At 34.3% G+C, this 17,894-nt stretch overlaps 1 protein-coding gene across 1 annotated transcript; it reads left to right on the top strand.

Moving 5' to 3' along the window:
• The first annotated feature begins 258 nt into the window (after positions 1-258).
• LOC145755956 (MFS-type efflux pump MSMEG_3705-like) lies at positions 259-5,049 on the top strand. Its single transcript, XM_082572169.1, has 10 exons — positions 259-362; positions 1,212-1,364; positions 1,828-1,938; positions 2,195-2,357; positions 2,578-2,658; positions 3,193-3,238; positions 3,516-3,665; positions 4,211-4,333; positions 4,426-4,623; positions 4,924-5,049. Exons 1-10 carry the CDS (start codon positions 259-261, stop codon positions 5,037-5,039), a joined length of 1,245 nt encoding a protein of 414 aa, XP_082428295.1. The 3' UTR covers positions 5,040-5,049.
• Positions 5,050-17,894: the final 12,845 nt, after the last annotated feature.

Below are 17,894 nucleotides of genomic sequence, written 5' to 3'. Positions count from 1 at the left end.
ATGATCTTGAACCAGCACTTAATCGGCAGCTTTTTTTAAGTTGTCAAGTCGACCTTTCCGCATCGCTAATTAATAAATGTAAAATATATTTTAACAGAATTTAAATTCAGTTTACTTTAACATTAGGAAAACAATTTCAAAATGGTTAAAACATTTAAAGGGGAGCCCATGTATCATTGGTATTGTATAACAATCCTAATGTTGTGTTATGGGTTTGGGGAGTTGGGTCATTTTATGATCGGTGTCACCTGAAAGGAAATGGCACAGGACGTTCATTTTGGAGACATGGCTTGTTTGACTTTGGACATAAATGTTGAAAAACTGTCAAACACAAAATGCAGAGATGTGAAGAATTCAACACAGTGAGTAGTTGTTAATTTTGCATGCTAATATTATTTTATTTTCTTAGATCTATATTAGATAATACTAAAGGTAAACGTTAACAAAAATTTGGAGAATGTGGGATGGAACGGAAATTTTGTATTTCACTGTGGGATAAAGTCGGTATTTATTTAGGACTGAGGGATGATAGAGAAAAGTATAAAAATTTTACCCTTTTCGCATTCAGTGATTTTTTGTTAACGTTTACATATGCCCCCTTACTATTTTCCGAACCCTCAACTTTTTGCATTCTGTATTTTAGTACCATCTTATATATATTGACTGTTTTATTTCCAGTTTCAAAAGGTTTAATTGTAAATAAATTTAACTATCGACGGCATAGTGTAGTGGTAAGACACTTGGCGACAATTATCAGCAGATTAATGACTGTAAAATATATTTAATAATATCCATAAATTCTAAAGCTAACTTAAATTTGCTTAAACATGCCATCAGTGGAAATCAAACCCAGGATCTTAGTTCTTATTAAAGGATGCTACAACATGCCAGCAGTGGAAATCAAACCCAGGATCTTAGGTCTTACTTAAAGATGCTACAACATGCCAGCAGTGGGAATTAAACCCAGGATCTTAGGTCTTACTTAAGGATGCTACAACATGCCAGCAGTGGAAATCAAACCCAGGATCTCAGGTCTTACTTAAGGATGGTACAACATGCCAGCAGTGGAAATCAAACCCAGGCTCTCAGGTTTTCTTAAGGATGCTACAACATGCCAGCAGTAGAAATCAAACCCAGGATCACAGGTCTTACTTAAGGATGCAACAACATGCTAACTAACAATGTAAATTATTAATAATCTTAATTTTTAGATGTAATCTCATGGGATTGAATGGAACGATATATTGTGAATGGAATTATACAGGCCAGGGAATAGAATACCAAGTTCTTGCTGGTCCAATATTTATTGCCATTTTTACTGTTATGGGAGTTGTAATGGGAATTGTTGGCGATAAATATAACAGGTTGATTACCGACTATTTTTTCTTTTTATTTATTCTCAATGTGGAAAGGTCAACTTTACGACTTAAACATAGAGTAACATCATTTACTCCGACCCAGTATCGAGTTGCCTGTAGCAGTTTGGGATATTATAAATTACAATAAGCCGATAATTAAGCTGCTAATTAAGTGCTGGCTCAGCAGGAGTTCATACTGTTTATAGCACCTTACTCAAGGGCGCTACAGCATGAGGGCTGTGGGGATAAATTTTTTTTATAAACTTTTTTTGAAGTAAAAGAGAGTTAATAGAAAATGTGTTATTGTTAGTAAAATGGTGGTTTTGGCATATAGTTTTTGGTAAAATGTCAGTAACTCCATTTTCTATGCAAACCTAAAATCTTTTAAAAATTTGTTTTATTTATTTTGCTTTTTAATATTTAAATTTTTAATTAACTTTTATAAAACTCTTTTTATTTTATTGTTTAGAATCCAGATATTATCTGCAAGTGTTTTCTTTTACTCGGTAATGACTTTTACCACCGGATTTGCCGACACTTATTGGTTGTTAGCTTTGCTGAGAGTTGGCTTTGGGGCAGGGTGAGTTTAAAGTTTGTTTCAGTAAAAAAAAAATATTTAAAAAAAAAAAAGTTTTTTGTACCAGTTATTATTTTTAACTAAATTTGCGGATAAAGCATGGTGTAGTGGTAAGAGCACTTGGTATCACTACATGAGGTTCTGCGTTTAATTCCCACTGCTCTTATGCTATAGGGTCTTAACAAACCTTAAAAATATCATATTTTTTTGTTTTGTATGTATAATAAATTCTCTTAAAAACCTAAAACTTTTTTCTCAGAGAGTCGGCCTGTACTCCTCTTACCTCAAGTTTGGTGGCCGACATTTTCTCACAGAAAGTTCGAGCTTTTGCTATGAGTTTTTTCAACTTTGGGATTTATTTTGGATATGGTTTGGCATTTGCTGTTGGAAATTATGTGACTGACGCCAACATTCTTGGAATGGTGAAAATATTTTAAATATTTTTGATCGGCAGTGCGGTGTAGTAGTCAGAACACTTGGCTTTACTACATGAGGACCTGGGTTCGATCCCAACTGCTGTCATGATGTAGCACCCCTTTTTTTGAACGATTTATTTTTAGGTTTTTCTATCAAATCAACCTCTAAAAAAACAGAATTAATTTAAATTAATTTTTAACCAATCTTTTGTTAATTTTTTCTTAGAGCTGGCATTGGTGTTACTTTATAGCTGGAGCTCCAAGCATAATTATGGCGATTATTTTATATTTCTCTGTCAAAGAACCAGAACGTAAAATTATAGAACAAGCTGAAGAGAATAACAAATATGAGACAGATTTTGGTATTTAATACTTTTGATAAAATGTTTAATAAATGAACCCGTTTTCTGTAATTCGATCGATCTCACGACCTAAACATAGAGTTGACTTTGGCAGTTTGGGATATTATTCAATATATTTGTCCGATAATTAATCTGCTGATTAAGTGTTGGCTCAGCAGGTGTTCACACCGTTTATAACACCTTACATAAGGGTGCTACAGCATGAGAGCAGTGGGGTTTGAACTCACGACCTTATGTGTGGTGTAGCAACTGTTCTTACCACTACACCATGCTGCCGTTTTCATTATAAAAATTGTATTTTTTAAGTCTGTCGTAAAATTTCTTATTTTTTTGGAGAAATGTTTAAAAGTTATTTGGCCTATTTTGCAAACTATATTTTTAACTAAGCTATTTATAAACCTGGCTATAAATTTTATTATTTAGAAAAGCAGTCAGTGTTGAAATCAATTTTGACAACTTTCAAATTATTTATCAAATCTCCAACTATCTTATTGTTACTGGTTGGGGCTTCATTCAGACATTCTGGTGAGTTTTATATTTATGCAATAAAATCCTTAGTCGGTGCTTCAACATGCCGCTACTGGGAATCAAACTTTAAACCTCACCCTACATACTGTAGTGGTCGGATCACTTGGCTTTACTACATGAGGTCTTTGGTTCGATCCCTTCTGCTCTTAAACTGCCACAGGCAACTCAAGACTGGGTCGGAGTAACAAATATTCATCTATGTTCAGGTCATGAAGTTGACCTTCCCACATCGAGGATAACAAAATCTAAATCAAATTTTAATATTTTCAGCAAGTTTGTTGGTCTTACAACAGTCAGTTATATTTTGATCAATATTACCCCGGCACAGAGGTGGGGTTGCGGATGAGTTTAACTTCCATCGTTGGTGGAACGATTGGGATAATCACTGGTGGAATTTTGTCCGATTTACTCGCTTCTAAATACGGTAATCTTTATTTTGATCATATTATTAAAAATTGATTTTACTGAATGGACATTTTTCTAAAATAGTTTTCGAAAACGGCATTATCTGAAAATTTTGACATAAATTAAAGGTTGGCAGCATGGTGTAGTGGTCAAAACCCTTGTCTTTACTAAAAAAGTTCCGTTGTTCGATCCCCACTGCTTCCATGCTGTAGAGCCCTTAAGTAAGGCGTTATAAACGATATTAACTTCTGCTGAGCCAGCACTTAATCAGCAGCTTAATTATTGAGCAATTATAATATCCCAAACTGTCAACTTGAGACCGGCTCGGGGTAACTGATGTTACTCTATGTTTAGGTTGTGCATTCGACCTTCCCACGTTAAAGATAAATAAGTACAATAAAACAGTTTTATTTTCAGAGAAGGGATAGGGTGTAAGGGGGTTAATATAAAGGTCCCATTATATGTAAATTGACAGTATTATTAATATAACACAAATTTTGTAGATTTGTATTTAGAAATATTTCATTTTTTTGGGGGTTTTAATTTTAAATTTAATTTTTTTAGGTGTACGAACAAGATTGTGGGTTTTGGTCGTTAGTCAAGCAATAGCCTGCCCTTTAGCGGCGGGAACTCTTTACTTTTCTCCGCCTTATGCTTTTATTTCGCTCTTTGGAGTTTATTTATTCGGTAAATAGTTTCATATTTTTTTAAGAGTAACAACAGTTACCCCGACCCAGTTTCGATGACTTTATTGTAATCAAATTTTATTTAAAACACAGCGGAAATGTGGTTCGGAGTTTTGTTCACTGTTTTGGTTGAGTTCTTTCCTGCCCAGTCACGCGCGACAGCGATCGCTATGTTTATTTTTGTGATCAATAATATTGGAGGGAATGCCCCTCTTATAGTACCACCTATGATCAAAGTTTTAGGTTTCAGGGAAGCACTGTACATCGTTTACCCAGGATTTTACTTGGCTAGTAAGTTTTTTTTTTGATAATTGTTTATCCTCGATGTGGGAAGGTCAACTTTACGACCTAAACATGGAGGTATATTTGTTACCCCGACCCAGTCTTAAGTTGACTTAGGCAGTTTGAGATATTATAGATTATTTATAGCACCTTACCTAATAACGTTACAGCTTGAGAGCAGTGGGAATCGAACACAGGACCTTATGCAGCAAAGCCAAGTTTTTTGAATAATATTTTATTGGTTTATATAGTTTGATTTTTAAACCCTTTTTTTAGTTAGTTTTTACGAAAACTTTTTTCTAATTTTAGGTTCTTTTTTCTTTTTGTTGACCCAAATTTCTCTTCTGCGTGGTTCACCGCACATGAGCATTGAAGCGAATAATTGTGAAGAAAGTGAAGCGATAGTTAATAAAACGAAACTTTAAATTGAAAAAAAAGTTTTCGAATTATTTTAAACATTTATAAATTTAAAAAATTTTGTCATGACAATATTTTAATTTTATTAAATGTTTATTAGTGAAATTTTTTTTATAATTTTTTTGCCAAAATTTTTTTTAAGTTATTTTTAATATTATACTAGTGAGTTATTTTAGTTCCTAAATTATTTGTTGCCATTCTTGCTGATTTTATTTTCTAATTTATATTAACTAAACAGAAATTTAAATAATTTTACAGTTTTTATTACTTTCAAGATTTTGTATTCCCTTACTTTATAATTACTTCATATTTTATGAGAAATTATTATTGTTTTAAATTTCTGAAATATATTTTGTTTTTGTTACTTCTTTTAAAATTTTAGAAAACTATAAAATTGATATCATCTATTTTTTAAGATTATTTTTCGAAAATGCAAATTATTAATAGTGATGTGCCGATCAAAATGGTGATCGTAAATCGCCGATTTTTGAAGGTATTTTGCGATCACCCGATCAAGGTCCAAAATCGGCAGATCGGTAATTACGTCACATTTAATTTTACGTCACAAATAAACACGCACATGCCTTAACCACATAGATTTCCATAAACTTTTACAGCGCTTTATTTCCGCGCTGGTAAAATTGTTTTTAGTTCTTGTAAATTATACTGAATATTACGGTTAAATATTTAAACAAACTTGCGAATAAGTAGTGTTTAACATACAGAGTCAATTGTTTTTGTATTTAGTGGCGATAAAGTTACCGATTGTTCGGTTACGTTATCGGATCGTGATCTGATCAAAAAAAACGGCGATCGGCACATTACTAATTATTAAAATACTGTAGAAAGTTTTTTTGTTTTTATGCAACTATGCTTTTACAATTATTAAAATATTTAAATGTTAAAGACATGATTTCTATAAATTGATTTTTGTTGAAAAGGCTGGGTTTGATTCCCACTGCTGGCATTTTGTAGCATTTGTGTAAGACCTGAGATCCTGGGTTTGATTCCCATTGCTGGCATATTGTAGCATTTGCGTAAGGCCTGAGATTCTGGGTTTGATTCCCATTGCTGGCATTATGTAGCATTCGTGTAAGGCCTGAGATCCTGGGTTTAATTTCCTCTGCTGGCATTTTGTAGCATTCGTGTAAGACCTGAGATCCTGGGTTTGATTCCCACTGCTGGCATATTGTAGCATTCGTGTAAGGCCTGAGATCCTGGGTTTGATTCCCACTGCTGACATTTTGTAGCATTCGTGTAAGACCTGAGATCCTGGGTTTGATTCCCATTGCTGGCATTTTGTAGCATTCGTGTAAGGCCTGAGATCCTGAGTTTGATTCCCACTGCTGGCATTTTGTAGCATTCGTGTAAGGCCTGAAAGTTAATAAATAATTATAAACATGTGAACAACATGTTTATTATATTGACTTTAGTTCAAGGTATGCAAAATGTTGCAATTCAGTAAACACAAAATTACTGAGAATTTCGCAAACATTGCGCAAACATTGAGTAAATATTTTGCAGAATTTTTGTAATCACAGCTGATATTGACCTTATAAAAACATCAAGTGTTATAGGACTTTCTGTTATGCAGCCATCAATATTTGTTATGCAGCCATCAATATTTATATATAAGAACTTCCTGTTATGCAGCCATCAATATTTGTCCTAGCTGATACCAACGAGTTTTATTTATCGATATTATAAATGATTAACCAAGTTCAACAACCTTATAGCATATTCACTTACAATTTAAATAAATATTTGTCATCAGGTTTTGCGTCATATTTAGCTGACACCACCATGTTGAAAATACTTAATCAGTTTAATGTAAACTACCAAGTTGTTTGGTATGGGATAACTAACTGCTTTAAAATGTAATAAAATAACTTGAAAATTTCGTTGTTTAAAAGTTGGTTTGGTTTTTAAATTATTTACATTTTGTTGCTTTTAATTTTAGTTCGATGTCCTAGCAACAGAACATTTTTTTTTAAATTTTTTTTTGGTTTTTATTTAATTTGAAAAAATAATAATTATTGGTAATTATTAAACATTTAGCAGCGTGGTGTAGTTGTAAGAACACTTGCTGCACCAACATGATGTCGTGGGTTCAATCCCCACTGCTCTTATGCTGTAGCGCCCTCGAGTAAAGTGCTATAAACGGTGAAAACTCCTGCTGAGTCAGCACTTAATCAGCAGCATAATTACCGGGCAATTATAATCTATAATATCCTAAACTGTTAAATGCAACTGGAAACTGGGTAACTATATGTTTAGTTCGCGCAATCGACCTTCCACATCGAGGATAAAGATATATTCAAAAAAAACTTGTGACTAATTCTCCTAAATTTAAAGATTGCCTTTTTCTACCTGTTTCAAATCAGCATTTATAAACGAGTGTTCTTTTGCTGGGATCGCATTTTGATTGCTAGGCTAAGATATATATAGAATAACTTTACGAAAAAATACCAGAATTTATAAACAAAACTTATTTTTAAACAGTGGGGCTCAGGGTCGTACATTTTAATTTTATTTTAACGTAAGGTTGTTGTCAGATTATATTTTATTTTTTAAGTGTAGATAACAGAGGTGGTTCATGGGCTATATAACTAGAAAGGAGGAATAATTTTAAAAATCGCAGCACCGCGAGATGAGTCCGGCGAAAATTTTGATTAGTTGACTGCAGTTTATATCTTGAATAATGTAGGATCTAATAAACTCCTACTATGGCTTAAACAATTATTAACCCCAATAGAGTACGCTGTAAAGATGGGCATCGTTAAGAAGGCTACACTTAATTAAAACAAAAATGCGACACAAACTATATGATACGAAACACAAACCACAAAGTAATTAATCAACAAATTAAGTATGGAAGTGAAAGTCCAATTATATGTAAAACCTTACTTCGACCTTACTTATTTATGAGTTTTTACGTCCAGCGAACTGACCAAAAAGGTAACCAGACACTTCAGCCCGAAGATTTTTTTTAAAACAGCGGGGATTTCGCATTTTAATTACCGCGAAAAATTTTATTTTCGCGTATTCCTATACAGTTTTTTAGACAGTATTTGAAATAAAATAAGCAGTAAATTAATAGTTTTTTTAAAGAATAATGTGCAAGAATATGTTATCTTTCTTTTCCCGTGTCAATTTATTTTTTAATTTTACAAACTAAAACCTATAAAAAAATAAGCGCGCGCTTTTAGGTGACGCAAGACGATGCATTATGATATCACGTATTTTGCGAAATAGGGCCGTATTTCTAAACAATATTTGAAGAAAAAGCATTAATTTATCATTTTTTACACTGAATAATGTGCATAAATATGTTATTAGTTATTGCCCGTGTTAATGTATATAAATTTATGTACTAAAACACAAAGAATATAACGTTTAAAGAGTTGCCAAAAGATTTGTTCTGCAAAAAAACGGCGGGGAGTCGGCGATGAAATTCCCGTGTATAAAGTCAGCGTAAGACCATATTTTACCGATATTTAAAATAAAAATTTTGCTCAAAGTACAGTATATATAAAAGTTTTTATTGGTTGTTACGTTAATGACATATGTTGGTTTTTAGAATATTTTTTTTTTTAATTTTTGTTTCAAAAGCCTTTTTATAAACGGATTAAAGACGGGTGCTTCTGGCCTGCAAAATTTTACGACTAATAGCTTTCGGCCTGCAAAATTTTACGACTAATAGCTTTCGGCCTGCAAAATTTTTCATTAAACTGCGGGGAGCCTGCAGCGTTACGCCCGCGTATACCTTTAAAGCAAGAACATATTTTACCGATATTTAAAATAAAATTTGGCGAAAAGTATAATAGTTAAAAAAGTTTTAACCGGTTGTTAAGATAAATATATATGTTAATTTTTTAAATATTTCTTTTTTTAAAATGTGTAAAGAAGAAAACTGTGAGGCAGGCGTAAACACAAACAACATAGAAAATACAAATTTATGCGATCCCTTCTAGAAGGCAAATTTTGTCTCAGGTTAAGGTAGTATATGCAGTTCGCACCTGGACACGGCGCACCATCCCGTTCTTGTCTAACTTCTTGATGATCCCTTTCGGTCAGAGTCCTCTCTTTGCGTTCTCATTAACGAACCACGTCGCCAACCGTGAATTCCTCATCGGCTGAAGCCATTTTTGTCGCAATTGTAACGAAGGCAAATACTCCTTTGTCAATCTCCCCCAAAATTGATCAGCAAGAAGTAGAACCTCCAAGATCGTCTGTAACTGTCTTCCTTGACAAACGTGTCTGGAGGCAGGTCGTTGTCCATTGTTCAGCAACATACTTGGCGTCAATGCCAATTCATCCTTGCAGTCGTCGCTGAGTGGCACCAGAGGTCTGCTGTTTAAAATTTGTTCCACCTCAGCCATCAATGGCGGACAAGACATGGATTGTTTCCAAATGCCCATGCCATGATACTTTGTTACAATGAGCTCAGTTACAACCTGGTTAGATGGAAGAATCATCGGATGTTTGGTGATTACAGGGACGGTTGAATTACGTAGCCTGCCACCAACGTACATATTGCCTTTGACTAAAACCGGGCTTCAGTCCTTTCAGCGATAAAACTAAATACAACCATAATCAATATTAAGGTTTAAAACGTCTGGGTATACTAATGTTATCTCAATCAACAAGAGTGTTAAGCCAATTATTGCAAGTGTTAATATATTGTTCTGGAACCAGATCGTAAAAGCACTTCCACGAGGCTGTTAGTAAAGTCCCTGTAATAAAACGTCATTAAAAGAAACAACGCAGAGTTTGCAGCACAATCAAACACTATAATGAACTTAGGGCCCGTACAGTGGTGTGGTATATACCACGTTATATCGTTTACACAATTCCTATCAGCCAATACAGTCACATGTCCTTATTTTACATATTTATCGATTTCTTTCCTATATTGGCTAAAAGTTTCAGGGTTAGCAATAAATTTCTTTTTCAAAGTTTACAGCCTTTGAAGTGCCATTTTTCTGTTCTTTAGCAGATAAACATCTGAAATTTCGTTTCATGATGTCGATACTTGTTCAGGCTCATGCATAAAGTTAACATTAGTTAGATGGTAGGATTTTCTTGGGTTATGGTCTGAGCTAAACAACGTCCAACCCAACGCCTTATGCGGACCGAAAGGCTGGCACTTTTTGCCGTAACGCCATTCAGAAACCCTGAATGCATCGTGAACATTGTTTCCCAGGAGTAGCTCCACTGATTTTGTTTTAAGTTCAGAAAACTTTAGGTTATGCAGATGCGGATACATGTTTGCCACTTTCTTGGTTGTAATGCTGTTACCTATATTGACAATATGATCAAGTACCAAAAGCTTGTCGACAATAAACGATTCGGTTTGACCTCCTTTACATACAGTGAGTCAACTCGGCTCACATGACTAGTTACTTAATTTGCTGTATAAAGCTCGGTGTGTTCTTTTGTCTCCTCCCAATTTCTTTGCAAGGCTTGCAGTACAAATACTTGTATCTGAACCGTCATCCAGAAAAGCGTTCACAAAATTACTTTGATTGTTGCCCCACACTTTAACTGGCACAATCTTGAAACGTTTCACATTTTTAACGCTGTTATGGGAAACCTCGTTGCATGCCACAATAGCTGACTCGCTTTGCGGCTCCGATAGCGGGCTTTGTCGTCACTTTAGTAGATTATGACATCACAATTAAACTATAACGGGGTTTGTCGTCATTTTTGTTGTCACATTAGTAGATTATGACATCACAAATAAATTATATCTACATTTCCATTTAAACAGTCAGAGACTAACACTCAAACAGTTTAAGTTACTGCCGCTTCAAATCTTATTAGATAACAATTCGAATAAGTATTTTAATGCAGCGTTCCTATCATTGTTATGTCATAGTGTTCCAATTATTTGTGATAAATATTAATAACAAAATTATAACTAGCTTGTTAAATGAGTTTAGAATAAAACAATTGTAACTTGAAACTTGCCGAAATGAGTTTGAAAATATTTATGTTTTTGTGCTTCTGGTTATGTTTAGCTGCATCCCATAACAACCAAGTTTGTTTTAGTGCATGTCCCACTGCATCTGCTCATGAACCTTCTGAAACTAAACAAGGGAGACCAGGAAAGCTTGGCCCAGCTGGAGCGAAAGGTGAAAAAGGTTTCAGGGGTGAAATTGGGGCAATTGGGGGTCCTGGTGCCAGGGGTGAGCAAGGTTTCATGGGTGAAATTGGCCCCATAGGTCCTAAGGGTGAAATTGGGTCAGTTGGGGGCGCTGGCGTTAGAGGTGAACAAGGTTTCAGGGGTGAAATTGGCCCCATAGGTCCTAAGGGTGAAATTGGGTTAGTTGGGGCTACTGGAGAGTGTTCGTGTCATGATGAAATTGTTGGAATATTAAAAACAGTTTTTCCAGGTATTTTGGTTACTTTACATTTGTTAAATAATGATAATATTATCGGCTTACTGCTAGAACCTCAAAACTAAAATAAAAACAATTTTAAGACAATTAAATAACTTTTTAAACCTTGCAAGTATATTTTATATGGTTTATTAACATTGTTCCTTATATAAACAAGTATACTTAATACAGTGGCATTTTTAAAGTGCTAAAACTTAATTGTAAAATTAATTTTATCATAGATATTTAGTTATTGTAGGGAATTGGGTTAAGGTGACAGAAAGGTCCAGTAATGTATTAAAATACTTAAATATATTCCTAGGTAAAACCTTATTCAAATAGAATTCTGGTTAACATACTTTATTGATAACAATATATATACAAAAATAGGGGCGATAATATTACAATATTACATTACGCTAAATCATTTCTAAACTAACATCATTATCATATAAAATACACTACTCCTTTCTCCACAATCACAATTATCAAAAATACAACACACTCACAACTTCGCCTTCCACGTAAAGCGACATCTTAATCAAATGGTACATAATAGACATAAACTAAATTATTCTGCGATGCGAAAATAAATAATATACTGGGTTAAATAATACAAAACTACATTACATGGCTGTACGTTTCACTGTAATTTAAAATGGATGGTAATTCTATATCAAATTAATTAATAATCACAAGATTAAGGAAAAAATATATTCAGCAAAAATCTAACGCATACATAAAAAGAACTATGTCACTATTGATAATGTTTTTTAAAGGTTTTTACTATATAGTAAAAACTGAACAACAACAGGAAATGTTATCGAGATATAACCTAAATCCAAAATTGGGGCGTTGATATGTACATAGATAGCGTCTATACAATGTTTAACTATTTCAATATAATGACGAAATAAATTTGGTTATTCTAATTACCTTATGGGTAATTAGATCTGTCCTTGAATAAAAAGGTATTTCTTAGTTTTCATACCCTTTTCTATAACCAATACATATAAATATTGTTTCTCTGTAATTCTCTTATTGTTAATAAATTTGTACGGCTTTTAACCGCATAGGATGGCAGCGAGTTTGCACAGTTATTTGGGTTTACAGAACAAAAGTTATTATTTTGCCTGAGAAGGGGTTCTTACGTATTCTTTTTTGGGGGACGCAGAATTTTTTATTTTATAGGATTCCGCCTCTTCTTACTTCACATTCCTTCATTCTTCGGTTCCTTTATTTTTTGTTCCTTTATTTTCCGGTTCCTCCATTTTCCGGTTCCTTCATTTTCCGGTTCCTTCATTTTCCGTTCCTTCATTCTCCGGTTCCTTTATTTTCCGGTTTCTTCATTTTCCGGTTCCTTCATTTTCTGTTTTTTCATTCTCCGGCCCCTTCAATTTCCGTTCCTTCATTTTCCGGTTCCTTCATTTTCCGGATTCTTCATTTTCCGTTCCTTCATTCTCCGGTTCCTTCATTTTTCGGTTCCTTCATTTTCCTGTTCCTTCATTTTCCGTTCTTTCATTCTACGGTCCTTTCATTTTCCGTTCTTTCATTTTCCGGTTCCTTCATTTTTCGTTCTTTCATTCTACGGTCCTTTCATTTTCCGTTCTTTCATTTTCCGGTTCCTTCATTCTCCGGTTCCTTTATTTTCCGGTTCCTTCATTTTCCGGTTCCTTCATTTTCTGTTTTTTCATTCCGGTTCCTTCATTTTCCGGTTCCTTCATTTTCTGTTTTTTTCCACTGCTCTTATGCTGTAGCGCCCTCGAGTAAAGTGCTATAAACGGTGAAAACTCCTGCTGAGTCAGCACTTAATCAGCAGCATAATTACCGGGCAATTATAATCTATAATATCCTAAACTGTTAAATGCAACTGGAAACTGGGTAACTATATGTTTAGTTCGCGCAATCGACCTTCCACATCGAGGATAAAGATATATTCAAAAAAAACTTGTGACTAATTCTCCTAAATTTAAAGATTGCCTTTTTCTACCTGTTTCAAATCAGCATTTATAAACGAGTGTTCATTTGCTGGGATCGCATTTTGATTGCTAGGCTAAGATATATATAGAATAACTTTACGAAAAAATACCAGAATTTATAAACAAAACTTATTTTTAAACAGTGGGGCTCAGGGTCGTACATTTTAATTTTATTTTAACGTAAGGTTGTTGTCAGATTATATTTTATTTTTGAAGTGTAGATAACAGAGGTGGTTCATGGGCTATATAACTAGAAAGGAGGAATAATTTTAAAAATCGCAGCACCGCGAGATGAGTCCGTCGAAAATTTTGATTAGTTGACTGCAGTTTATATCTTGAATAATGTAGGATCTAATAAACTCCTACTATGGCTTAAACAATTATTAACCCCAATAGAGTACGCTGTAAAGATGGGCATCGTTAAGAAGGCTACACTTAATTAAAACAAAAATGCGACACAAACTATATGATACGAAACACAAACCACAAAGTAATTAATCAACAAATTAAGTATGGAAGTGAAAGTCCAATTATATGTAAAACCTTACTTCGACCTTACTTATTTATGAGTTTTTACGTCCAGCGAACTGACCAAAAAGGTAACCAGACACTTCAGCCCGAAGATTTTTTTTAAAACAGCGGGGATTTCGCATTTTAATTACCGCGAAAAATTTTATTTTCGCGTATTCCTATACAGTTTTTTAGACAGTATTTGAAATAAAATAAGCAGTAAATTAATAGTTTTTTTAAAGAATAATGTGCAAGAATATGTTATCTTTCTTTTCCCGTGTCAATTTATTTTTTAATTTTACAAACTAAAACCTATAAAAAAATAAGCGCGCGCTTTTAGGTGACGCAAGACGATGCATTATGATATCACGTATTTTGCGAAATAGGGCCGTATTTCTAAACAATATTTGAAGAAAAAGCATTAATTTATCATTTTTTACACTGAATAATGTGCATAAATATGTTATTAGTTATTGCCCGTGTTAATGTATATAAATTTATGTACTAAAACACAAAGAATATAACGTTTAAAGAGTTGCCAAAAGATTTGTTCTGCAAAAAAACGGCGGGGAGTCGGCGATGAAATTCCCGTGTATAAAGTCAGCGTAAGACCATATTTTACCGATATTTAAAATAAAAATTTTGCTCAAAGTACAGTATATATAAAAGTTTTTATTGGTTGTTACGTTAATGACATATGTTGGTTTTTAGAATATTTTTTTTTTTAATTTTTGTTTCAAAAGCCTTTTTATAAACGGATTAAAGACGGGTGCTTCTGGCCTGCAAAATTTTACGACTAATAGCTTTCGGCCTGCAAAATTTTACGACTAATAGCTTTCGGCCTGCAAAATTTTTCATTAAACTGCGGGGAGCCTGCAGCGTTACGCCCGCGTATACCTTTAAAGCAAGAACATATTTTACCGATATTTAAAATAAAATTTGGCGAAAAGTATAATAGTTAAAAAAGTTTTAACCGGTTGTTAAGATAAATATATATGTTAATTTTTTAAATATTTCTTTTTTTAAAATGTGTAAAGAAGAAAACTGTGAGGCAGGCGTAAACACAAACAACATAGAAAATACAAATTTATGCGATCCCTTCTAGAAGGCAAATTTTGTCTCAGGTTAAGGTAGTATATGCAGTTCGCACCTGGACACGGCGCACCATCCCGTTCTTGTCTAACTTCTTGATGATCCCTTTCGGTCAGAGTCCTCTCTTTGCGTTCTCATTAACGAACCACGTCGCCAACCGTGAATTCCTCATCGGCTGAAGCCATTTTTGTCGCAATTGTAACGAAGGCAAATACTCCTTTGTCAATCTCCCCCAAAATTGATCAGCAAGAAGTAGAACCTCCAAGATCGTCTGTAACTGTCTTCCTTGACAAACGTGTCTGGAGGCAGGTCGTTGTCCATTGTTCAGCAACATACTTGGCGTCAATGCCAATTCATCCTTGCAGTCGTCGCTGAGTGGCACCAGAGGTCTGCTGTTTAAAATTTGTTCCACCTCAGCCATCAATGGCGGACAAGACATGGATTGTTTCCAAATGCCCATGCCATGATACTTTGTTACAATGAGCTCAGTTACAACCTGGTTAGATGGAAGAATCATCGGATGTTTGGTGATTACAGGGACGGTTGAATTACGTAGCCTGCCACCAACGTACATATTGCCTTTGACTAAAACCGGGCTTCAGTCCTTTCAGCGATAAAACTAAATACAACCATAATCAATATTAAGGTTTAAAACGTCTGGGTATACTAATGTTATCTCAATCAACAAGAGTGTTAAGCCAATTATTGCAAGTGTTAATATATTGTTCTGGAACCAGATCGTAAAAGCACTTCCACGAGGCTGTTAGTAAAGTCCCTGTAATAAAACGTCATTAAAAGAAACAACGCAGAGTTTGCAGCACAATCAAACACTATAATGAACTTAGGGCCCGTACAGTGGTGTGGTATATACCACGTTATATCGTTTACACAATTCCTATCAGCCAATACAGTCACATGTCCTTATTTTACATATTTATCGATTTCTTTCCTATATTGGCTAAAAGTTTCAGGGTTAGCAATAAATTTCTTTTTCAAAGTTTACAGCCTTTGAAGTGCCATTTTTCTGTTCTTTAGCAGATAAACATCTGAAATTTCGTTTCATGATGTCGATACTTGTTCAGGCTCATGCATAAAGTTAACATTAGTTAGATGGTAGGATTTTCTTGGGTTATGGTCTGAGCCAAACAACGTCCAACCCAACGCCTTATGCGGACCGAAAGGCTGGCACTTTTTGCCGTAACGCCATTCAGAAACCCTGAATGCATCGTGAACATTGTTTCCCAGGAGTAGCTCCACTGATTTTGTTTTAAGTTCAGAAAACTTTAGGTTATGCAGATGCGGATACATGTTTGCCACTTTCTTGGTTGTAATGCTGTTACCTATATTGACAATATGATCAAGTACCAAAAGCTTGTCGACAATAAACGATTCGGTTTGACCTCCTTTACATACAGTGAGTCAACTCGGCTCACATGACTAGTTACTTAATTTGCTGTATAAAGCTCGGTGTGTTCTTTTGTCTCCTCCCAATTTCTTTGCAAGGCTTGCAGTACAAATACTTGTATCTGAACCGTCATCCAGAAAAGCGTTCACAAAATTACTTTGATTGTTGCCCCACACTTTAACTGGCACAATCTTGAAACGTTTCACATTTTTAACGCTGTTATGGGAAACCTCGTTGCATGCCACAATAGCTGACTCGCTTTGCGGCTCCGATAGCGGGCTTTGTCGTCACTTTAGTAGATTATGACATCACAATTAAACTATAACGGGGTTTGTCGTCATTTTTGTTGTCACATTAGTAGATTATGACATCACAAATAAATTATATCTACATTTCCATTTAAACAGTCAGAGACTAACACTCAAACAGTTTAAGTTACTGCCGCTTCAAATCTTATTAGATAACAATTCGAATAAGTATTTTAATGCAGCGTTCCTATCATTGTTATGTCATAGTGTTCCAATTATTTGTGATAAATATTAATAACAAAATTATAACTAGCTTGTTAAATGAGTTTAGAATAAAACAATTGTAACTTGAAACTTGCCGAAATGAGTTTGAAAATATTTATGTTTTTGTGCTTCTGGTTATGTTTAGCTGCATCCCATAACAACCAAGTTTGTTTTAGTGCATGTCCCACTGCATCTGCTCATGAACCTTCTGAAACTAAACAAGGGAGACCAGGAAAGCTTGGCCCAGCTGGGGAGAAAGGTGAAAAAGGTTTCAGGGGTGAAATTGGGGCAATTGGGGGTCCTGGTGCCAGGGGTGAGCAAGGTTTTATGGGTGAAATTGGCCCCATAGGTCCTAAGGGTGAAATTGGGTCAGTTGGGGGCGCTGGCGTTAGAGGTGAACAAGGTTTCAGGGGTGAAATTGGCCCCATAGGTCCTAAGGGTGAAATTGGGTTAGTTGGGGCTACTGGAGAGTGTTCGTGTCATGATGAAATTGTTGGAATATTAAAAACAGTTTTTCCAGGTATTTTGGTTACTTTACATTTGTTAAATAATGATAATATTATCGGCTTACTGCTAGAACCTCAAAACTAAAATAAAAACAATTTTAAGACAATTAAATAACTTTTTAAACCTTGCAAGTATATTTTATATGGTTTATTAACATTGTTCCTTATATAAACAAGTATACTTAATACAGTGGCATTTTTAAAGTGCTAAAACTTAATTGTAAAATTAATTTTATCATAGATATTTAGTTATTGTAGGGAATTGGGTTAAGGTGACAGAAAGGTCCAGTAATGTATTAAAATACTTAAATATATTCCTAGGTAAAACCTTATTCAAATAGAATTCTGGTTAACATACTTTATTGATAACAATATATATACAAAAATAGGGGCGATAATATTACAATATTACATTACGCTAAATCATTTCTAAACTAACATCATTATCATATAAAATACACTACTCCTTTCTCCAC

This window comes from Corella eumyota, chromosome 6 (assembly GCF_963082875.1).
Source record: "Corella eumyota chromosome 6, kaCorEumy4.1, whole genome shotgun sequence".
Lineage (NCBI taxonomy): Eukaryota > Metazoa > Chordata > Ascidiacea > Phlebobranchia > Corellidae > Corella > Corella eumyota.
This window is presented reverse-complemented; position numbering and strand designations above follow the sequence as displayed.